The following is a 24625-nucleotide window of genomic DNA, read 5'->3' as shown; positions in this document are numbered from 1 at the left end:
ATCATGCTCTTATTTTCAACAAGCGCTTTTGAGCTGGCATGGGGATGCCCACTGCATTACCAAACGGTGTTTTGTCAAATCCTTTGGAATCTGGGCCATTATTCCCTAATAATAGTGACTGTCGAGGTGCATGGTAATTCTTTGAACCAGGCAAAAAGGACTTGAAATAGCAATAAGCTGAGTGGCCATGTTTTCTTTTGTAGACTACGCTTAGATTAGGTTAATTTTGTTCCTGAGGCACTGACATTATAATGTAAATTAGTGATCAGGGCAATCGGTATAGGTGGAGGCACCACATTGGCATGGGATCTGACTTGATGCTAATGCAGCTCTTCCCGCGCACCTTCCATAGGAGAATCCTCTGGCACTTGGTTTACTTAATGTGCAGTGCAGTCTGCCTCGAACCACCAGTGCATCCTACCTTTTCATGTGGCATATCTGACCTGAATGGAAACTCTGGACTAAAACGTACTATTTTCTGGATGAGAACTCAAGTTTCTCTTTAAAATGCTCCTGTCATCAGAAAATAACAGAAATGTCCTGGGTGAAGTTATGTGGGGATGGGTCAATCACCTTAGCCCAAACTGGCCCACCACTCAAAAAGTGGGTACACGGTTGTACATAAAGCTAGTTTATTATACAAAGCTCTGGGGAGTGGTTAGATGGCGTTGCTTGGCCAAGCTAACCCAAGTCTCAACAGAACACATCAGTTCACATCTTTTATAAAGGTTTGCAACAGTTTAAACACTTGAAAATACTTTATTGCAGTCCACCCCCAAACATGATTGGGAAAAAACCTTCTTCAAAATACCACCCCAACATTTATTTGTTCGAACTTCAAACCACCTAAATCTTTGGCAGTTCAAAATGCTGAAATCAAGGTCGAACCTATGAACGGTTCAAACCAAAGGCTCGAACACAGTGGCTGTTTAAAGAGCCATGTGGTTGAACTTTATACAGTCTTGGGCAACTTTTAGGGAGGCAGAAGCTTTTTGTGCAGGTAGTTTTGGACATTTGGTATAGTTGTTGGGAAGGGGGCACTTTCGTCCCAAACCCTTAAGCGCTTTTGGATGCAGCAGAAACCTTGAAGTGTGCAGTACGGGTTCGGGGGTGGGGGATCGGAGGGGGTTGTCGCCAGGGGTTCTAGTGCGGGGAGGGTGGTGTATACTTTAGCTTTAAAATACAATGGGACTTAGACACCATCTTACATATTAGCAGCCATATCGAAATTGAGGCCTAGTTTTGCACTGCAGCCAGAGTCGCAGCCTGAGCCTCACACATGAAAACAAGTGTATGCATGCAGGAATAGGGAATAGGTGGTAGCATGGGTACCTGTGAGAAAGGCCAGAGCTGCATAGACGCATAGACCATTGGTTGTCTCCTGTTGCCAGCATTCGTATCCCAGAAGGAATGCGCCCTGCAATTCCATATGGGGGTTGGGAGCTCTCTGCGAAAAGCGATCTCACGAGAAGGAGGACACAAGCCTCTGACCTTCCCGTTCCCAGCTCTAAGTAATAGCACACAGATGCCCCCATCCCAAGGCCCCCAACATTCCAAGGTACCAGTCAGTCCCAGACCACTGACCATAAAACTGTTGGGCCTCCAATCCATCAAGAAATATCAGAAAGCAGGGACCAGTTTTCTTCCCCATTGGGCACTTGATTTGTGCTGTGAGGTGCAGGGAGAGGTAAAACAACATAGCCAAAACAAGGCTGGGGAACTTTGGACAGGCACCAACATGTCTGGTCTGGAATCAAACTGTAGTGTGTTAGATGCAATGACTTCGAAGTATCCTCTTAGCCCGTGCAATGCCAGGTGCACATCAGGTTAGAGATAGAGCCTGTGTTGTTTTTCTTCACATATTTTCCAATTAATTGTAGCTTCATGTCTGATGATGCGTAAGTGGGAACCCACATGGAAGAAGACGGACAGATGGGCTGGGACCAATGGCCTGGCATCCCTTATGGAGCAGGTAGCCTATGTATGGGGTCTAACCAACTAGCCAGTTGGATTTATACATTATGTAATTCACATCACTGATGACTCTGTGTGCCTTCATAAAGTGTTGCTTGCACTAATTTTGCCTCTGGCTGCAGAGTTCTTTGCTGATGCACTTCTATTTTTGCGGAAATTAAAGTTTGTTCTCCTTGCAAGAGGTGTGCTGGGCCTATTTCCCTAGTGGGTTGCATTTTTTCTGGTGTGAGCGTTGAGGGGTTTCTCTACATAGTGAAAATGCAGTTAGACTAGCAGAGTGGAATAATGCGATGGGGAAAGTGGTGATTGTGGGAGGTAGGAATCGGCAGGACTTAAATTACTCCACTTGATCGCAGCTTGACCACTTTAAATAAATGGCTGCAATCAGCTAGACTCACATGAGCCACGGTAGGCCTGCCTCACGAGCCAAACAGCAAATGTCCCAATTCGACTCGAAGATGGCTCAAATCAGCTCGCTCATCAAGAAATTAAGAGGATGAATGTCATTCAGTGACTACACTAGTACAAGCCGAGTCAACAGTCTCCAAGCATAAGGGTACCAATAAGCTCAAAGACCTTCCATCCAAGAATGGTACTTCTTCATCCCATTATGATAGCGCTACCTTATTCAACACATGCTTTCGAGCAAATGGGCATGAACTGGCTTGAATCGTGTTGAGTGAACTACATTACATAAAGCTTGTTCTTATTATTCGATTGTTTGTAATTCACACGATTTGAGCTAATTGATAACTATTGGCTTGAAGAGTGTCGAATCAGGAAAAGGTTTTAAAGTCACTAGATGATATACTTTCTGTTTCCTGTGTGGGTATGTATTAGAGCTGAGAAAGAGGACAAAAGGTGCTAATTCTGTTTACTGGAGACAGGGAGAGACACTGGGAGGGTCCGGGATAGGTGGAGTGTTTGGTGGAGAGAGCAATGAAAATAGTAGGGGAAGCAGGTAATCAGGGAGTAGGAGAAGGGGACAGAAAATGTAAGATTACGGGGGGAACACCTTTGATCTACAAACCCAAGAACAGGCCCAGAGAAAAGAGCAGGAGACCAAAGTAATGTCGGCTGCTAGGGGCTGGAGCTCAATATGGCTGCCCAGCAATCCCCACAAGTGCCACCACCTGTGGTTGCCCCTCAGGCAGTACCCCCAACACAGCAGAGCAAGCGAGTTCAGTGGGCTCAGTCCACAAATGTAATGTGTAGGCCTGGCTACATGTTGCTGCTTTACTGTAGATACGCAAAACAGCCTCCTGGGGCCAGTGCACACCTTGTGGGGACAGTATGGGTCAGGGCAAATGGTCCCACTTCACAGCCAAATGGATACTGAGGCACCTGGAGGGAAAACACGCCATTGCTTTCTCTTCAGGTCAACCTGCAGAAGGGCTTTACTCTAGCCCTGTCAGTAGCAGGAAGAGACATCAATCTGTAAGTGAGCCCTCGGGGGAATCAGGGAGTAGTGGTAGGTCCTGACATGTAACCTGAGGTTTCTTTTCCAGGTTTGCAGCATCTGCTAAGCTTTGGTCTGTGGGTCCAGTCGTTCCACACCACGAGAGATGGGGGAAAGGGGATAGGTTGACACATCTGCAGTGGTTCAATGCTTCCACATGAAAGGCCCGCCAGAATAATGCATAGTGAGGCACTATTTTGATTCCTGTCGTTTAACCCAACCCCAGTTCCCTGTAAAAAAAAATATTACAAATGAAAAAAACCTACAGAGTTATAAAGCAATAACCCCACCATCATGTGTTATGTTTTCCTTGTTGGAAATCAGCTCCATGAAAAACGAAGGGTCATCCCTTGTATGAAAGATGCTCCTTAAATAATTGTTAAAGGACATCCTTTGTATGTGCATAAAAGATGCTGCTTAGAAATTTGTGGGTCATCTCTTGTACGAGATCTGCTCCTTGAAAAATCAAGGGACATCTCATGTAGGAATATAATTCCTTGAACAACGGGTTGAAGGTGATATAGTGTATGAATGAAAGTGGCTGCTTGAAAAGTTAAGGGTCATCCCGTGTATGCAAGCTGCTCCTTGAATAATTGTTAAGAGGCACCCCTTGTACGAGCAAAAGGTCATCCCTGGTGCAAAAGCTGCTCTGTGAATAATTGTTAAGGGAAATCCTTTGTAGGCAAGCTGCTCATTGAAAAATTAAGAGTCATGCCTGGTAGGAGAGATGCTTCTTAAATATTTGTTAAGCACTTCCCTTGTACGAAAGCTGCTCCTGGAGAACATGGTTTGGGACGTTCCTTGTATGGATTAAAGTCGCTCCTAAATGAAAGCTGTTCTTTACTATATGTTTCTTGTGGGGGTGTTTAATATATTGTTTAGCTTTTTCTTATTTTATTAAAGATTGTTTAAATCTAAACAGAGTGGTGCAAGTAAGGTCTGGGATGGTGGAATTAGAACTTGGAGTGACTTTAATTGGCCAAACCGATTCGAGACTCTTCAAATGTATAGCCGCCTATTGGCACAAAGAGCCTTGAATCCAACCAAGTCAAAGTGTACTACCCACAGTGTAAATTGCACATGCTGATTCCAAATGCTTCAAACCAATTCATGGCATTGATTGAAAGCATTTGGAGTCAGCTCAAGATTCAAGCTGTGACTGGACCCCATAGACAATCCTGCGGTGCAAGTTGTGAGACACCTTAAATCACTGTAAAGTGACTTGAAGATCACATGAGATGGTTTACAAAAAGCTCAACACTGTACACTAAGGAGGTGGGGGGATTAAACTGAGGACCAAAACTCCCCCTAATTTTAGGAACTCCTAAAAAATATAAACTAAAAAATGGTCCACAGTGAAGTAACAAGGTGTCACACGTCCAACCTCATTAATAGGGAGGCAAGGAGAGGAGTAAGTACTTCCCACTTAACATAACTTTAGACAAGTACTCGTCATTAATAATAATAAACAGGGAAAAGTGGAGAAGAAAATATACAGTTTATAAATTTTATTAACCTTCAATGGCAAAAAGCATCATAAAAATGCCAACATGGCATCGTACATTATTAAATACAAAAATTAGCATAATCCTTAAAAAAAAAAAATTTTTTAAGTACAAAATGAACTAAAAAGCAAGAAAAACAACCATATCGCATCAGTGGCAGTGTAAGTACACCGGGAGACAGAGAAGTGCGTGTAAACCACAGTGTAAATTGCACACGCTGATTCCAAATGCTTCAAACCAATTCATGGCATTGATTGAAAGCATTTGGAGTCAGCTCAAGATTCAAGCTGTGACTGGACCCCATAGACAATCCTGCGGTGCAAGTTGTGAGACACCTTAAATCACTGTAAAGTGACTTGAAGATCACATGAGATGGTTTACAAAAAGCTCATCCAGCACTAGAAATGGCTTAGCACACAAAAGAAGCACACTGATCATCTCTGCTACCTGAGCTTGACTTAGTTCAAGGGGGTGGTTCCCATTTTGAAGTGCCAGACATCCACCTGCATTAACCCTATGATGGTTAGCACTGTTTTTGAGCAGATAGGAGCGTCTTTCCTTTAAGCCATTGAAGAAGTGACCAGGAGCAGTATTGGTAATTGCATTTGCCAACACTGAATCAATGTTGTTGTATCCCAGCGTTCTTTACATAGGCATTACACATTATTGTTGATGCTGGAGGCCGTTTGATCCTTCTTTCAATCCAATTGCACAGACACCGATGAAACAGTGGCACATGTATTTAAGGGTGACCCATCAGCAATTTGGGCAAATTCTGCATGAAAATAAGGGATTACAGTTGCTCCACCTTATCATCCCATTCAGAGTAGATACTGGGGGAGCAGCTTCCCTGAGGGGTCCAGAATGTTTGTAACTCAGGCTGTGCATATTTTCCCTCTCCCCAAAGTCAGGAGTTTGGGAGGAGGACATGTGGCTTTCCAGTGAGCAATGCCAAAGGTAGCCCGAGTGCAAAAAGCACAAATCAAATACAGACTCTGTACCTGGGTGCACTGCCAGGATATGCATTAACGTATCCACCTCCTGGTCTCTGAAGGATGGACCTCGGGCTTCCCTCAATTGCGGCGGGTCTACGCCAACCCTTAAGAGGTGGTGAGTCTATCACTGTCTGCATATGTGTCAGCCACACGCAAATTTAATGGGCAGTAATACCATCCATTGACACACACTTTATAAAATGGGCTGTTCAGCGCTGTTATGTTAAATCCTGTTAAGCAGTGTGTGTAAAGTGTAATGTTTGCCATTCCCATGGCTTCTTCATGCTGTTGGTGGTCAACCCCTTGTTGAAATTCAGACTAGGTAGGGGTGTTGCTAAGTCTGGAAAGGTTCCAGGGCTACGGTAATGTGGGGCCTGTCTGGGCGCGGGGCTAGCTAGCCTTTTGGTTGTAGCCCTTGAGCTTCTATCCGGGGCTACAACCAAAAGACCTGGAGCTACAGCCCCACCCCCGGTAATGCCTCATCTCTGAAAAATGAATTGGAGGAAGGTATCTAGACAGACTATCCCTTCCAAAATGCATGAGCCAGCAGCCACCACCTGGGGGACTATTGTGAACATAAAAACATAGAATCTGGCCTCATTGCAGTAGTGTGTGAAGAGCCTTGAGGGCTCTTGGCTTGGGAGAGCATCATTTCTGGTACTGGCTCTCCATGTTCTACAGGGATTGAGTTTTCAGGGTGCTATTTATCTCCTGCTTGTAGCACAGAGAAGCCGGATTTGCTTGACATCAGCACCTACCAGGATTTACCTTTCACTCCCAGGCCAACTGGTGCCATATAAACTTGCGAATGCAACATTTACTCTGTTTGACTGGTAATGTGCATAAAGGAGAACTTCAAATGTATTTAAAGCATCGTTTTTGTTTTATAATGGGCAACACATGTACGTTTTCACCTCATATGGACATTAGATGTGTGGTACACTGCTTGCCAGCTCCTCATTCCAAAGACTAGAGGTAGCTCTTGATATCATGTGATGTCTGGTGCCATGGGGTGACTTTAGCTCTTGCCCATTAGATTATTATTTCGATCCCTGTATTAGGTGAAATTGGTTCCATGTCTCTACCTTGTATGTATTTACTGCCCTCGTCTTTTCCGCTCAGAAAATGCTTTGAAGCTTGTTCCCTCACTCCCCACATCCCACCTTTCACCGCCATCCCCTACCTCAAACTCCCACAAAGTTCCAACCCCACCCTTCACCTCATCACCCTATCCCCCGTACGCCTCCAACTGCCACAACAACACCTCATTTCGCTCCGCCTCCACTGCTTCCACTCCCATGCCGTCCATTCATCGCCCTGCGTGCCTAACGGCCAACTGGCACCTCATTCTCCACCATGCCTACCGACGTAACCCTCCACATGCTCCCCACACATTTCCCCAATGCACTGTTCTTTGCCGCCATACAAGTGCGGTGCGATAAAGACCTGCATTGTACTTGCTGTGCGGCCAAGTCATGCCACAATCGGATTAGTAATGTTCATAGGTTGTTCTATCTCTGCTAACCGTATATATGAATGTTTTCCCCTTGTAGCTTAGTGGATGATCTCAGAAGGATGAACCCCTCCCTGATTTGTTTCTGCTTTCCCTCTTACAGGCTTTGAAGGAACTGAATCTGAAATTTCGGACCGGACAGACTTGCTGTGGCTTCTGAGCCCGTGAGCCCGAGGCTGCCAAAATATGCAGGTGTCAAGCTGTCAGATGATGCATGTAGCCAGGCCTGTAGTGGCGCTCCTGTGCTTCCTGCTTTACGCTGATGCTGAGAGTAAGTCCTGTTCTTGCTTTTGTGTTTTTCAATATCTTGGCCAGAGGAAATTGCTTCGCTGTGTGGAGGACAGTGGGAGAAGCAACAATGAATAAAGGGGTGGTTGCGAATTTGGCGGGAACGGCGGAGCATGACATATTTCAGAATACTGCACAATGTACTGCTCTGCTAAATTATGAGTTTCAGAAAATGTTCAATTCCACCTTAATTTGTGTGAAAGGAACTACGCAGGCAAGCGTATTAAAGGATGCAATACTACTGCACGTGGGTATACAGCATGGCGTAAGATGGCATTTCCCCATGGAGTCCTATGTGGCTCCAAAATGGGGAATAACCGAAAGGTCTGCATGTGCCACATTCACCGTGCCCTTATAGTCACCACACAGAGTAACGGTAATTCCGTTTGGCAGTATTCCTGAAGCACCTACGTCTTTTTCTCTGAAAATCTCACAGCTGGCTTGGGCACACGTTTACATGTTGCACACATGTATAATTCGTTAGTTCCCTACTGTGATAACTGTTGCTGTTTGCTGTATTACATTGCACCACCCCAACCGATACTAGTGAAATTGCTCAGTCAACACATAACATGTCCCTGCACTTTTAAAGATGCAAACATATTTCAATATTTGCCTTTTTAAGTTTTGCAGAGTAAACAGATCACACAGGGTCCAATTAAGATTCCTAGCCCTTTGTAGCTGTCAAGGCAGCTGCTCGAACGTGTTATTTCCGACAGCTGGCGTGGAGGACTGTGTTCGGGCAACTCATGCAGAACTGAGAACTCTATGGCAGGGCTGAGTGTGCGCTGCCTTCTGTGCAGGCCGTGCGCCCCGCCTCTGAATGGTGGAATGTTCTTACCAAACAATTCAGGGTTTCTCAGTTAGATTCCAATTAACGGGAAAATAGAAATAGTAAATCATTAGGGTTTCTGTGCTTAGCTGGGTTTGTTCTCCCCATACATGTCAACATTCTGGCATTCATCCATTCCCGGACTTGTAATGTTGAAATCCAGAACTACAAGTCCCAGGATGCAGTGTTAAAAGTGGGACTGGACTAGCATCTGTCGAATGCAATGGATAATCTTGGCATGTATTTGACTCCCATCTGGGTGTGTCCTTGTGTACGCATCGCATTTTGAGGGTGGGAGAAAGCAGGATACAGCTGCCTGCTCCAACTATCGGACACCAATTTCTCTGCCAGTAGGAAACGGTTTTAAAGTGATTCTAAGCTATTGTGAATACACTTGAAAGTTACAGTTTAAGCACCAACAAATATGAAGGATTTCATTGTCAAGACATCTATTAATCTGTAGTGCAGGCATTTCTTTAGAGTTGATTTACATGTGTTTACGTGAGGAGTTTCAAAGTGTTGAGACACGGGCTTCATTACGAGTTTGCTGGTAACTCAATTACCGTTACGGGCTCTTGGTCCCATCGAATTAAAGCGGGATTGCAATTTATGGTAGGGCGATGTTAATTCACATTGTTGGCATCCATAGGACTTCATGGGGATTTCGGCAGAATTACTGCCGGCTGTAATTTTGTTGGCGGTTATTCCACCTATTTTGCTGATTTTTGGTGGCAAGGGGGAGGATTTACCTCTAGCGTTGTGTGTGAGGAAAATCCCAACTAATCTTGTAGAGTGCTGGAGCTGCAATTCGGCGACAATGCAATGGTAATGGAATTACTGCCACTTTACTGCCATTTTTACCCACACCGCTGTATTTGCAATGAGGCTCATTGTGTCTTAATGTTATTCTGTTGGGTAAATAGCCCCAGGATTGTGAGAAAGAATACACAAACTGTGGAATTACTCCTGATTGCTTGCAAAGATCAGTTAGGTGTCTACAACCAAGTTAGCTCATGAAAATGTCTGCATGGGAATAAAACATAATGCGGGATTTGCAGTACCTTTGTGTCTGGTGCAATGCTAGTAGAATTGTGCTTTCACGCTGCCGGCCTCAACCATGCAGCTTGCATGAGCATGCACAGAACAATGAGCTGTGTGCCGGTGCACAGCATGCATTCTCACATTGTTGTGCATGCACATTTAACATTTCATTCCATTAGAAATTGCAGAGGATGGTCACCTGGGTAGGTCTAGTTGCATGTCCACATGTGGTAGGCATCCTCCTACAACATTTTGTGGCCAGCACAGTGAAAGCGCGGGAGCTCTGCTTGCACCGGCCGCGCATCCTACCCATTTCTTTATATTGTTCTCCTGATCTGAACCAATATGGTGGTTATTTTAGGATTCCTCCTCTGCAGCCAGTTGAAAGATATGGTTCTATGTTCTGCTTTCCTGGCTGAACTCCATGCACACGGTTTCAGGGTATTCTCTGTGTAACTAGAGAACAAGCTATTATGTAGTGCAGAGAAAGATGCACAGTACTGCGGTGCGGGCAGTGGGCAGCAAGGAATTGTGAGTGTGTTTGCTCTGGTCCACTTTCATACTTTTATTGAACTCTGGACTCTTTCCAGGTGTTCTGATGTTCAAAATGACAAGGGACTCATTAAGGGCACGTTTCCCATCTGAAAGTCATTTGACCATTCTCACTGTGGCATCAAGCCAGTCTTGGCTCAGTACATGTCATATCCGGATATTGAAAATAATTCTATTAGAAGTGATCTAAGGTTTAGAACATGGTTATCCAACTCCAGGCCTCAAGGGCCGGATCCATATTGGGTTTTCAGGATACCCCTCATTCATTTTCATGAAATAAATTTGAATACAATGATTCTAAATGTATGCACATTTTTTATCATCAATATTAATGAGGAACATGCTGAAAACCCATTAGGATCCCGGTCCTCGAGAACACATGTAAACCAGGGTTGTTGGACAACCCTAGTTTAGAATGTAAGAAGTCAGAGAAGTCAGTAAAGACATCACCTTGTGTCCAAAGTGCACCAAGCAACCTGCACCCTTTCTTACACACACTCAAAGGTGCAATGCATGTATGCTCGTGGGTTGCTGTGGTCAGAGATTCCAGAATCTGGAGAAGAAGGGAGATTGCCGGCGCTGGTAACATACGCTCTTAGAGAGACTCCCTTAGGAGATATGAGGATATTGTCATCAGTTTATGACAGTGGGCCTGGGTACAGACTGCCCACTTATTTAATAAAGACATCTCAAACATTATTTTATTTGGCCCTTGAAAAACATGTCCCCAGAACCTATTTTCAGGTGCTTTTTCATCGCACAATCTCGTGATCTGTCCTTTTACTAGCAATGTGTATAACATCTAAGAGCTGACCACAGTTCTAGCGGTCCTCCCTGCCTTTAATAAAGCCTGTTTGATCTTTTTCCACACGTCGAATATAATCCAAATTAATCTTTTGTAAATCACGTGTAAGAAAGAGTTTGTAATCCATGTTGATGGTTGCAAACGTTGGTCAGCCCTCGTAATGTCTGATTGGTTTTCCATGAGAACACCTGTGGACACTGCAGAGGGACCTGGAAACAAAGCATGAGATCCACCTTATTGTTGACGTGTTGTAGTATGGTTGCCATTTACTTCTTGGTGGAGTTACACAACTTACACATTCTGCACCTTGATAGTTCCCAATGGTCAACTTCCTACCTGAGGTTCGTGAGGACTTTGTCATTTTCATTTTGGTATGGGGCATCCAGATTGGTTATAAATTGGCCAATAGTATCCATATCAGGGTAAGGTGGGACAGCCAGTTGGCGGCAGTTGTCTGTGAATGCTTTTCCATTGGCTGGTTGTGGTCTGTGGTTGATCCAGATGAATCGTTAATTGCATGCATTACTCCAGAGTTGTTTCAGTTTCTTCTGAAGTAATCTACTGTATATTTTTATGCACCCTGCCAGTTTTGCCTGAGTACTTGAAAGTCCCTGTTTTATGTCCGCTACTCCACTTGTGAGGGTCACATTTACCGCTCCTCTCTGTTCCATCTTTTTGGCTCATGCTTACCTTTTAACTGCCCACCGTCACTCTTAAGCACACACTTTCTTTCATTTGTCTCACTCCCTCTCATGATCTCTCTGCCTCTAAAAAATGCTATCGTTTTCTTTCCGTCATTCTTACCAGTCTACTCTATGCCCCTCGTTTGCTTTACCCTTATTTGTAGCGCTCCCTCGTTTTCTCTCTTGGCTTCTTTCTTTGTCTCTCAGTCTCATCTTCCCACCTTTCTTACATGTCCTTTGATATCTCTTTTTATGTCCCACTTTGCTCTCATTGTTTCCCTTTGCCTAGCCGACTTAAGTGCGCCCAATGCCTTTCATCTTCAGGGCTCCCCTCTAACACTGCAGGATGTCTTGCATTTGTTCATTTAAACATTTTGGACGCCCTGTTACAAAGAAGGGGCTACCATGAACGATGCCATCCTGCACAAACGGTTTACGGGGTTCGCACACACATATTCTGAGTTACGATAAATCGGACGCATGTTGTCGGAGTGCGCAGGGTCCCCGGGATACAGGCCTGCTTGCAGGGGACCTAACGCATTGTTTTGAGGGTGCATATATTTGCAGCCCAGGAGCACGCGAAGGTAACTGTTTCTGGCTGTCTTTGCTTTGCGTGGGGGCATGTCCGGGGCATCCCAGCCGTGACTTGCCTATACGGTTACATTGTCTGAATGATTCCATGAATACGCAGAGCACCCAGAAAAACATCTACACACAGGCTCGCGCAGAGTCGTTCTCGGCATGCGGGCATTGCGCACTATTCCATGAATTGGGACCTTAAGCTCACCTCAGATTGCACTCTGGTACATGTTTGTCTGCATTTATTTTTTGTATAGGAATACACAATGTCATGGTTTAGCTCTGCCAGTGCTTAAAAGCACATGATTTGAGAGCTCTCTGTCTCCATACTAATAATGCAGACCAGTGTGAATGAAGTGGTACAGTGAGAAAGGTGGGCACTGGTCTTTCTGCATTACAACCTTCAGATTATGGGCCTGATTCAGAGTAGTGTTTTATAATGGCGCATGGCCTATGGCGTCCATCACCAGAGATCTTTGTGCAGTATGAATACATATACTCAAGTTCTGGCAGTGGCTTTTCTGCTTTTCATCCTTACGCATTCATACAATGAGCACTGTCAAGTTAGGGGATTAGTAACATCTTTCATTAATACTCCAATAAGCATAGCCTCTAAAAGCTCAAAAATTTGGCACCGTCTGTTGGAGCGCACTTAAGAAAACACAACAATAAAATAATATATATATGTATATATACACACACACTATTTTACAGAGAACCCTACACTGCCACATGAACTATGAGTCTGTGGCTCATTGGACTGCTGCATACACTGCAGGGATTTGTGTTTGAATCCATGCTCACGGGTTTTAATCCCAGCAGATCCCCCCCTTTATCCTAATGAGGTTAATAAAATAAACAACATTGGGTTGTATAACAATAAACATATGCTATCTGTGTATAGTGTCAAGACACCCCCATGAGAGTGATCAAGAGATGTACAAATATGCATGTTCGGTTATGGGCCGACTGTCAGAAATCTACCACTGGTTGTTTGTGTACTTGCATTTTACAGTCATTTATCCCCTCAAACATTACTGTTTGCAGAAGCTGGTGAGAGATGTTCTCGGACTATGTTGTCTTATCCCTGCCCACCGCGAGAGCCCCTGTCTCCCTGTCACCACTTACTGTCCCGCCTCCGGCTCAGGAGGCGGAGTTCCGGAGTGTTTCCTCACCACTATCCATGAGCTCCTCTGTGGGCCTGGCTCATGATCCCATTCCTGTTGATCCCAATGGAGGAACAATGACTGATGCCAATAAAGAGGAACGCCCAGACATCCCCCTAGACTAGTATCGGCAGATCAGACGTAAGCACCATACTTAGTAAACTCCAGTAGACAGCAGGCACTGAGACTGAGTTATTTACCATACCAGGGATTCACCCTGGGCACAAATCGGTGTTATCTTGTCTGGGTTTAACACAACTACTATCTATTATGGCTTTTTTTTAATTATCTCTATTCTTTACACACGCCTTTCCAATAATAATGGAACACCATGTCAAGAGGTTAAGTGTCTAGGCTTGCGTTTCCGTTGGTTGTTCTTATATTTTGGGGGAAGTGTGGTTTGATTGGCATAACAGCTGTAAGAAGCTGCCCGCCCTGTAAGAAGCCACCATGCCAACCAACTCCGCGTACCATCCATAAAAAGAGCTAACGCCAGCGGCATTGGCTTACCCCACATTGCACATAAACTCTGGAACGCACTCCCCAACGCGCTCGGAGCAGAACCTTCCTTACTTGCCTTCCGAAAATCCCTCAAAACCACACTCTTCATATAACCCGCCCTTATCCTACTATTCAGCCTACCTCATCCAGCCACCCACATGTTAAATGCTCACATATGCTTGTATTGCTGTGACATGCCACTATGTGCCACAGCATAATTATATAATCATTGTACTAATGTAACCCCAAGATGAAACGTTATGCTAAGTCTCAATGTAACTACTAAACCTTCCCTTGTAACCAGCAATGTATATACATGTAACAGCTCCACGATGCCCCAGGGCTGATGTGTGCTTTAAAAATGTGAATAAATAGATAAATAAATGAAAATCTGATTGCTCCAACCCAGGGATCTGAAACCTTTGGCTCTCCAGATTGTTTGGACTCCGTGTACCATCAATCCTATCCAGCCCAGTGAATGGTGAAGGATCATGGGAGTTATAGTCCAAACCATCTGGAGAGCCACAGGTTGCAGATCCCTGGCCCAGCCCTTTCTGGGCATCATTTAAATGTGTGTGCATCATTTGTCGCTTTGTGTAGTTTGGCTGCAAATGTAGGTTAAGCTACAATGGCAAACACATAACTTTTCCGCTGCTACATTAGCACTGTAAAGCTGTCCGTAATGAGCAAAATATTCCAGCTAGGCCTGTGATCACATAATGCGGCTGCTGTTTTCCTGTTTTATTCCGAATTAATTGGTCCCCAGTAGAGCAGTAAATATGGAGAAACTCTTTGAGTATGAAATTTCAAAAACACAAGTCAACCAAGGGCGATTTCCTTTTCAAAGAATTACAGGCTTTTTTTCTTGTTTTATCTTGGTGCTCGGAATATAGCGCTGCCTAACATTTTAATGACCTAGATGAAGAAATGTCTAACATTTTTTAAAAAATACGTGGGTTGCTTGGCAGTATTTCTTGTGAGAGTTTGGACGGGGGTGGGGGATGGGTCTTTGCACATTGTTGACGTCACAATGAACTGTAGCTGGTCGATCTGCATATCTTGCTCGGCATCAGTTTGGCATAACTTCAACCAGACTCACACGCTTCTTCTCAAATCAACAATCATTGATTTAGATCACTAGCAGTACCTCCAGCTGCTCTCTCCAAAGTGGTGTCCAGATGATGCAGTCATTTTTCTCCAAAAAACAAAAGAAAAAGATCCACTCAAATGTGAGCTTCTCCATTGCCTATTCCAACCCCTAGCCACCCAAAAAAGACAAACATTGTCGAGGCTGCCTGAGCGTAAACGTGTATAGCATCAAAGTTTGTTGCAATTTCGTTCACGTGACTCCAGAGAAGACATTCCAATGGGAGTAGTTTACTCCTTATTTCTTTAAGTTGGTATTAAATTGATTTTTTAGGGAGTAAACATGTCATTACTATGTATATCTTTTTGCAATCCAAGCGTCTTTGCACCTAGTAATTCATGCAAGTTAAAAGATGCATTTGTACTTGAAATGTCATTTTCAGGCCTGGGGCAATAATGACATTTGATCTCCTTCCTCCTGTGCTCATCTGCATCAACACGGATTGAAACTACCAATATAGCTGCTTGGGTGGAAGCAGAGATTGCCACTTGATTCCTATTTTTGTTGAGAGAATGTTTGCCCCCTATATGTTTTGTTGGGATAGTGTGCCATTTTTTAGGGACTAAGTTTATATAGGGCTGATCGTGCACAAAAGAACTCCATGCCCCAGTAAACCCCATCTCACACATGATCCTTTCTAGATAAAGATTTGCTCACCTGATCCTTAGGCTGATTAATGAGCATTACACTTATTCCCAACTCAGGAAATGTTCTACTGTACGGTTGGTATATTTTGGTGTAGGAAATATGCCGTTCCCTTGAAATCCTTTAGCACTTGGCGAGGGCATTTGACCATTTCCACCAACTGTTCACAGTATTTTGGTCTTGATCAATCATTTAGCTCTCAACGCTCGCAAAGATATGGTGGATTTAGTAGGCTTGGGAACATGTTTTACCAGCTGAAATGTGAAAGCAGAATCAGGCATTTCAGCCATGTCACACACACATCACAGAATCCCCAGTAGCCATCACTGGAAGTTCATCTTCACTATGTAACCACATGGGCAATGTATTGTGGATATGCAAATTAAAACACATCTCAAGCCTTTGCTATAGAATAATGTTTTTGTCTATAGAGCAGAGATATTTTATAAATAGCATGTTTCACCAAGGACAGACAGCTCCAATTGATTCAGACAATGGCATTTCATCAGTCCAATATAGTCTGCATCTTTGTGGTGCATTGGGACCATGCCAGAAATGATATGCAGATATTGTAGTGTTTCTTCTCTTGTTGTTATCTCGCATGTCCTTTACTTAAGTTGACTTCCCCCTTGTTACCGTCTCACGTGTTCCTTCATGTATATTCCTTGCTTTGCCCGGCATAGAAATGTCCATTCCCTTGCACCCCTTACTCTTCGTTGTTTTTAATATTGCCTTCTCTCTCAGTCCTTCCTCTTCCTTCCTCTTAGTCATAATGCCTTGTCTGCCCCCGTGCATTGTATATTATCCTTGTGTTCTATGATTATACATGTCTTCAGTAATATTCCTTCCTCTGCGCCAGCATAGATTATCTTTCTACACCAGTCATTTCCTTTCAATCTATTTGTTCCTCTCTTCCATCAGTCATTGTTTTTTAACTTGCATGGGCTTATCTCTTCATGTATGCTATATATCTATTACTCCTCCCTCTCTTTCACTTCTTTCTGCTAATGTCTCTCTCTCTCTCTCTCTCTCTCTCTCTCTCTCTCATATATAGTCCCTTCCTCCAATCTCCTTTCACTTCTCCTATACTGCCTGACCCCCCCTTATTTTTTTTATTTCGATGCGTCCGAGGAGACGACTGAAATAAAAGGGCCTCTCACTGGCACATGCAGAGACAGGCGCTCCATGCATCTGTAACCTGAGCTGTAACCACCGGCAATTAAAGATGTGCTCGCGAGAGGTTCAAAGTCTCCCTATCTCTAAAAATGGCGTGCAAACTAAAAATAGTGGAGTGGCTCCCTGCACGTGTGTCCACCCTTGAATTGTGCACTGAATGCGTTTGATCTGCAGATGGCGAGTTTTCGTGTTGTGTAAATCTATCATCGCTCTTGATATTCCCGAATGTATTAATGATGTTTTGTCTTTCTTGTGCATGTGCAACAACTGCAAATGAGCAGAAACACTCCAGCGCCGTTGTGTTTCTTAACCTTGTTGCACATGTCACTATTTCAGTATCTTGTGTTCAACACACAGATTTGTTGGGTTTATGTCTACTTGGTCGAACACATTTGACCTTTTCCAATCTATTGTGTTTTCTTGGTCGAAAATGCGGGCGGCCCCCTGAAACCCTCGTCTTCCCACCACCATAACCTATTTCCTTACCCCTCCCCATATATTTATTTAATTTAATTTGACCGAATAAACGATAAAAAGAATTCGGTCAAATCGAAAAGGTCAAATGTTTTTCGATCAAGTATGCTAATGCCATATATTGTGCTTTTTTTCATGTTCTTTAATCCTTAATGGAGTCTTGTCGCCAGCTTTCCCTTTGTACCATTGCATTGCAAACCAACAATCACATCCTTTTAGCCAGTGCTTGACTACTAAGTGTAAAGCAAAACGCAAAACTATGCATGTTTGACACACGGTAGCATTGTCCTCCTTGTTTTTTGGTGCAGCGTTGCTGTGCTGTGTACGCCATACTCCACTTTCATGTTGACATTTCTTGCATCCTACTGTGCTGGCAACAGTTCTTGCCCCATAGTCTCTTCAGGTAGCAGCTGAACTGTAGCAGCCAGGGTTCTGCAATATTTGTGGGTGGCTCTGTCTTTTTCCTGTGTGGGCCTTTGGGCGTGGAGCAGGTCACTCTGGATTACCAGGTGTGCGTCTGAAACCTCAACATTAATTTTGCGCTGACTGTACAGTAAGAACTAGCGTTCTTGGCCTTAATGATTGTTGCATGTCAGTCCAGTCATTGTGTTTCCTCTTGCCAGTGGTGGCTCCCGCATCACTCTAGATAGAGTGGTTGTTGTCGTCTAGAATTCTGCTCTGCGTTTGTGGACATTCTTTTTTTTTATTGATCCTCTCTGCATGGTGCTGTCTGTGATTCCCTTCCTTGTAGTTTGGAGTGGCGCTATTGGCTGTTCCTGATGCCTGAATGTGGAGGATCAGCCTCTTTGAGAAAGTTAGTTTTTCTGTGTGTTTTTCTTTATTTCAAATTTTCCTTTGGTCTGCCTGATAAAGCCTGTGTTATATGTGCTCTGCCAGGAGAGTGCAGTCTGAGGTAGTGTTTGCCATCATTCCTGGTTCCAAGAGCGGTTACTTTTAGGGCTTTTGAGGGGAGGTGGTCATGAGGAGTTGCCGTTGGTCGTTTGTTTCTGGCCTCATGAGTAGTGGTGGTCATGCCCGCCATTGCTGTGGTCTTTGTTGACCGTCATGAAGAATGCAAATGGGTTTGGGTGGCTGACAGCGTGCAGAGGGCTCTCAGTTGTTGTGGTGTGTTGAGCTGGCACAGGAGGTGGTAAGAGCCCATGCTGTGTGCCCTTGTAGGCATCAAAGGACTCAGTATAGCACAAATGGCATGATGGATGAAGTTGAAAGTTTGCAGAAATTAATGGAGTGTATGAGCAACTTCGTCAGTGGCGTGTTACACTTATCTGCTTGTCTGACACTGTCACCGCCTCTACAATGGTGCTCGGCTGTAGTTTTGGGGTACACTGGGACATTTTAAGGACTATCTGGCAGGTGAGCTGGGCTAGGGAATTTGAGTCCTAATTGTAATGTGTTCTATGTTGTTTGTTGACAAAGACCTCTAAAGCCAGTTTGGTGGATTATCGTACCCTCCAGGTAAGGTTGGTGTTCTTTGCTGCTAATTTTGGGGTTTCCTGTGATGGACAGCAATGGGATGTTGTTAGAGCATGACATAAAGTTTGAGCCCAGCTTATCTGTTGACTGAGGAGTACCAGTTAAGTGTGTTTCAACTGTGGGTTGATAGTAACATTGGTTGCTGTAGCTTTGGAGGAACTGCTACGGTGGTCACTGGGGTTTTTGCTTCTGGTTTTATGTCATGCCATGTTAGGCGAGGCCTATGATTTTATTTTGCCATTTGCTTATTTGTGGTAACTTCTTTGTAATGTTAAGCTTTCCCTTTTGCAGGTTAGACATGGTGTTTAATCTGTAGGCCGTTATTATCAAAGCTGATGTTATGCCAATGTGGTGGCCTCACCTTTATGCTAAAGGCCATGTACTGCTAAAGACACTAGGCGCAACCTAATTTTCGGTACATACTATTTAATGTGTTTGGCTGAGTAGGAGCTAAAATCTGCTTCTGGGTATCCAACATTAAACCAGTGACCAGGAGCTACCACTGGCAAACTAGGAGCTAGCACAAAGCGGTCCACAAATCTAACCAATTGAAACATATACGTGTGCCCATTATGTATGTACCGTTATGCTTTAAATGTAATATAGATGAGTCCTAATATGTATTTATACATTGACCGTAAAGCACACTGTGTAATTCGCTCAGGTGTGTTTCTTTGCCATCAGTTGCCTCGGGGAGCCAAACATAGCTCCTGCTAGCTGTTGGTGTCTCCTAGGCTCCAAGCAGGAGCTAAGTAGCTCGCAGCTCCCCTGAATTTCAAACCCTGAGAATGTGGTGTATTTTGACCCTACTGGGAGTAACCAGTCTTTAGTCTGCAGAGGAAAGGAAAAGGAGGAAGGTGAGAGGGAGGAGAAACTAGAAGTAAGGATAAGAAAGAGGAATAATGACAATAAAAGGGCTTGTTTGAGACGCCATGCAATTCTAGAGCTAGGTGTGCATGTGTAGTCAGTGGCAGTAGATCAAACAGCATGCTGATCACAGAGGGTGGACATAGAGCATCCTGGGACAGCAAGCATTGTCCAGTGGTGGCAGTTTCTGGTGCTTGAGGGGTGGGATTAGAATTGGGCAGATCATGGTTGTTGGATGAACCCTTGATGTACTCAGGTGCACCCTTGATACATGGAGACTTTATTGAAAATGAACATTTGTTGGGGGTGTACACTAACATTGTAGGGTCCCTAAAGTGGCACCAACAGGGCAATATCCATCGGTTTCATATGTTGCATTTTTGACAGGGTGCCTTGTTTGTCGGTGCATGCTAATGTTCCATATATTGCACATTGCAGGCAAAATCTTGGGTAGGTCCTGGAGTTGGAATTGATCTCGGTGTTAAGAAATGGCTGGTGGGTGGGCTTTAGAATATAGGTGAAATGAGGTTTCATGTTAATGCTTCATGTGCTAGGGTTGCACATGAGTTAATTGCAATATGGTTGCATTTCTTAATGGTTGGACTAATTCAGGTGCATGCACGTGTGGCACTGAGTGGATTGAGGCAGGGGTGCACGTCTAAATTAATAGTAATTATGACATGGGAGTTGCCATAGGTGGAGTGGTAGGTTTTCTGCCTTCGGTCGGGGTTTTCCTCATGCTTGGGGGCAGTGTGTTTCACCCTGCGTGCATGCAATCTATTCCTTGAGCTTCTCATGTGGTACTGGTGCCATGCATAGTGGTGCAATGTTGAGTGGAGATGAAAGTAATGTCAGCCAGGTTGAGTGGGAAAGGGAAGCCTATATCCCAGATTGTGTGTGTTAGTCCAATTTGTGATTTTGTGTCCTGGTCGGTTGTGGGCCCTGTGCACACACTCAAGCATATGCTGTGGATTGGGAGCTGGGTCTGCTGTTTTTAAATGTATTATGTTCCAATAGGTCTCCCTGTACAGTATGGTGGTCAGGGTGATTTTCCTCCTTGCAGCTTGCATTGCAGATGAATCCACTGTGACTGGTGTGGAGGTTAATTGCGTATTGTGATGTCATATTATGTCATTCGTCATTTCCTTCTTCCTGTGATTTTCTCTCAGAGGATTCCTGCTGTTTCTCATCTTATTCCTTTGGCCGTGCGAACGTTTTTGGAGTGGGGGATGTGGTCGCGTTTCTATGGATTTCGTGGTGATGGTGTTCCTAGTTCTGCTTAAGTGGAACTGTAGGCATGAGGCAGAGGTTGTTGCTAGTTGAAAGCGGCAGCCTAGGTTTTGTGCAGTCGAGAGAACGGTCTGGTTGAGTGCTTGCGTTTTTTCAAACGCTTTGTGATCCTTACCTCTTGGTTCTAGTACTGTCCGGTGTTGGGTCTCTCAATCTTTACAGAGATAGAGGTGTTCAGCCTCGGACTGGCCTATAGGGCAATAGGGCCATGGGTGAACCAAAAACACAAAATGCTGGTGTGGGCCAGTTTTTTTTGGTCAAAGTGAGTCACTTTTTTGCTCAATGTGGGGCAGTTTAATGAGTTACTTCACTATACGGCTAATAGTTTTGGCCAGTGTTGCTGAATAAGTAGTCTTTAAAATGCATAATTTGGATCACATTTTATCAAAAGAACTCCCCCTTGGGTACTATTCAAACAGTCTGTCACAACAGGAAAGAATTTCCATTTGCAACTCTTGGCCTCTTTTTCATTGTATGACAATTGTATGGCCCAGTCCGACCCTGGAGGTGGTGTAGTGTGTTTGTCTTTGCGGCATGGAACGCCACTGATGTCATGTAGATAAGTGTGCATGGAAGCATATGTACACCATATAAATCACAACGATACATTAAACAACATTCTACTGCGTTACCATCATGTATCCATTATTGCTGGGCCGTCCGTTGAGGAAGAGAACAAAAAATCAATTTGCTACAAACCCTATTTGGTGGCCAGATCACAAGCAGAGCTTGAGCGGACAATCACACTACCCCAGAAGGCATCGTTGAAACTGGCTCAATGAGTTGTCACTCAAGTCCTCTTATGTTCATGTAACTGGAAATGGAACTAAGCAGTACACTTTCCCTCAGAGTAACTCCACCCAAGGCGGCAGCCACCATCACTGCATGCCCCATATTGACACGCTCTCCTTTTTTAAGTCTTTTCACTATGGTGATTCCTGAATGACCTGGCGCATTGAACCATGGGAAATTAACAATGTCAAAACAGGGAATTCTTAAGTAAATTCCGATCATTGCACTGCTTTCTTGCAAGCGTCCTGCTCAACCTGGCCACTTGCAGGCTATCCTACTGGCCAATCAGCATCTTTCCAGAATGACCTTTTCTTAAATGTCTTTCTGTCTCTGAATCCGATTTAGGAATCTGATTTCTTTACAGAACCTCATTGTTGAATTCCTTCCTGGGCCGTACAATGGAAGTTGCTGAAAATGGTGAAACATGAAATGTCCGCTGGTGTTAGTTTGGCAAGGAGCCGCTCGGCCCACTCACGGGCGCAGTAAAAGGTCAATTGCTAAAATGGTGGCGCGAGGCGCGATGGGACACGGCTTTTCTTAGCCCTGTGCTGTACAATCATTTTCGATGTTAATTTGAGTTGCATAGTTTAATCATCCTTAAAAGCTTGGTAGTGTGGGCATAATTGGTGAAGTGCCTGCAGGAGACTGCAAGGTAGCTCCGGCCGCCACTGGGACCTCCAATTCAGAGGCTTCCAGCTGACTTATTACTCATTCAGCCAGGCACACAATGGCAATTACTGGAGTTTATGTATGGTGCGGGGGGGGGGGGAGATGCTTGATTGCGTTACCTTCTGTTTAGTGTGGAATATCTCCCTCTTACGGGCTTCTGGGGAGGCAGAGGTGGGAGAAGACTGCAGTCTCCTGGCAGGATGGCCAGTGAATTCTGATCAAGTGTTAAAGGGACGCCAGAGCTGTTATTGGCTGTGCATTAAAATGCTCGGCGGTGTCCGGCACATGCTGAGTACATGGTTTGGCAGACATCCCCTTTTTTTAAGTCAAAGTGTACTTCAATGTTAATTGCAGATTATATACATATCTTGCTTAGGAAACAGGCACAGTTGGGATAGCTGCATATACAACGGGGAGGGTTCCAGGTGACTGCCACATGTTTGTTTGTTTGTTTTATTCATTTTTAGTGCCCGCCAGACCCAGGGGTAACAGGGCACAATGGCAAGAAAACCCGAAACTTACAAGGTTACATCATAGCAAAGTGTACATTAGAAAATACAATAAGGTCACATAAATAATTACAGAATATACAGGTTCAAGTAGGTCAGTCAGAATTACAGTTGTATATAGTGAAGGTCTAGTGATAGACATGTTCATCCCCACATATACATATCCTGTACATTTCCTGCACTGAAAAAGAACATATAAGGAGCCGCACGAAACCCCACAGTAGAGGCCTTTTAAAACCAAGCACTGCTCTGACCTGCTCCTCTTATTTACTGCTGGCAAGCACCATGCCTCTGCATTAACAAAAGAAACACGTTTAGTGTATTGTGTGCGTTGCACCTTATTAGAAAGAAAATCATCTTTTTTTAAAAAGAAAAGGGGTCTATACTTTTTTTTGTTTGTTTTGTAATATGTTTCTTTTTTTGGGGTAGCATAATATCTTTCATTCCCTTTTGCCCCCAAACGTCTAGTGACAGAGTGATTCCCAAGGCAAAAGCAATATACCATGTTGGGATTATTGTCATGCAACTTGCTGGTTTCATAGTCCTGCTTCACAGTCATACATGTGCATCGGGTGCTTCAACAAGGCTGCCACCAGAAACGGTGCAGCAGTGCTGCCATTTTTGGCCTACAATTGTAAAATCGGATTCCGTGATGGTAGAGCGGGGCACGAACATTGCCTGTTGTTCAGGGCATCCAGAATCCTTGCTCTGCCCCTGCATATAACGTACTGGCGTGCAGGCAAAGAACACTTAGGCTGGTTGTGTGTGAGTCCAAATGATCACTCAGGGACCCCAGCTGTGACTTCGGACCGCCTGCCAACACTGTCTTTCTTAACCATGCACGGGACAGACTGTCGGTTTGTGTGCACCTCACGTGTCCATACGTGTGTTTCCTTCCACGTTATGAATGTTCAAAATGAGCACACATTGCTGAGTGAAATGTGTCGTTTATTTTAAACTAGTAGGTTGCAAGAGCTCTGTTGCTGTTCTCTGCTGCTAAATTGTTGGCTGCTAATCTTTCATGATCTTTATTTTTATGAATTGTTGAAATTGCCAAATTAATTAAAAATATATATATATATATATTTGAACTATAATCTTTTAGAGTAATTCGTTTTGAATTGTCCTTGGATTACATTGTCTTCTAGTTATTTTCCTTTTCAACTCCTGCACCTGCTTGACACTGACAAAGTTTGCTTGAGTGAACGAACTACAGTTACCAACACTTGTGTGGTTCATTCTGCAATCTTTAGATGACGTCAGGCACGTCAGCGCTGGCGCATTAACGCTGGTTTTTGCCGCTTTGTGCTACTGTGACTGACATACACGTCCACGTCCCACTCTTTTTGACTTTGATACCATTTCTACTTTGTGTTGATAGATTGTACTCATGTATGCACGGAGTGAGTTGCTATCCACAATCCAAGGGAATCATAGGGTGAGGCTGACTGCTATGTCTGAAGGGACCATCCAGGACAATAAATCGACTGGTGGGCAGGTAGCTGAATACCTCGTTACCCCAAATGAACTCTCTCCAGTCCACTTGTCCTCCTTGGCCAGCACAAGTCAGAAGGCAGACGTTAGCAAGGACACGCAAGTATTGCCTGATAACATTGTTCATCGTAGTAAGCACCAGAGTGTAGTGCCTCATGCATCCTCAGCATTACAC

At 44.2% G+C, this 24625-nt stretch overlaps 1 protein-coding gene across 22 annotated transcripts in view; it reads left to right on the top strand.

Annotated features, from left to right (window-relative positions):
* The window catches only part of PTPRD (protein tyrosine phosphatase receptor type D), a 4803934-nt gene that overhangs the window by 3984780 nt on the left and 794529 nt on the right, over positions 1 to 24625 (top strand). For all 22 annotated transcript variants that reach the window (XM_069625937.1, XM_069625939.1, XM_069625938.1 and 19 more), the window contains one exon: positions 7550 to 7717. In XM_069625937.1, coding sequence (XP_069482038.1) covers positions 7633 to 7717 — 85 coding nt within the window. In that variant the 5' untranslated portion in view covers positions 7550 to 7632. The remainder of the gene's footprint in view (positions 1 to 7549; positions 7718 to 24625) is intronic.

This window comes from Ambystoma mexicanum, chromosome 6p, assembly GCF_040938575.1.
Source record: "Ambystoma mexicanum isolate Mex_15411 chromosome 6p, UKY_AmexF1_1, whole genome shotgun sequence".
In the NCBI taxonomy this organism is placed as follows: domain Eukaryota; kingdom Metazoa; phylum Chordata; class Amphibia; order Caudata; family Ambystomatidae; genus Ambystoma; species Ambystoma mexicanum.
Note: the sequence above shows the minus strand (reverse complement) of the source record. Positions and strands in the feature narration are given on the sequence as shown.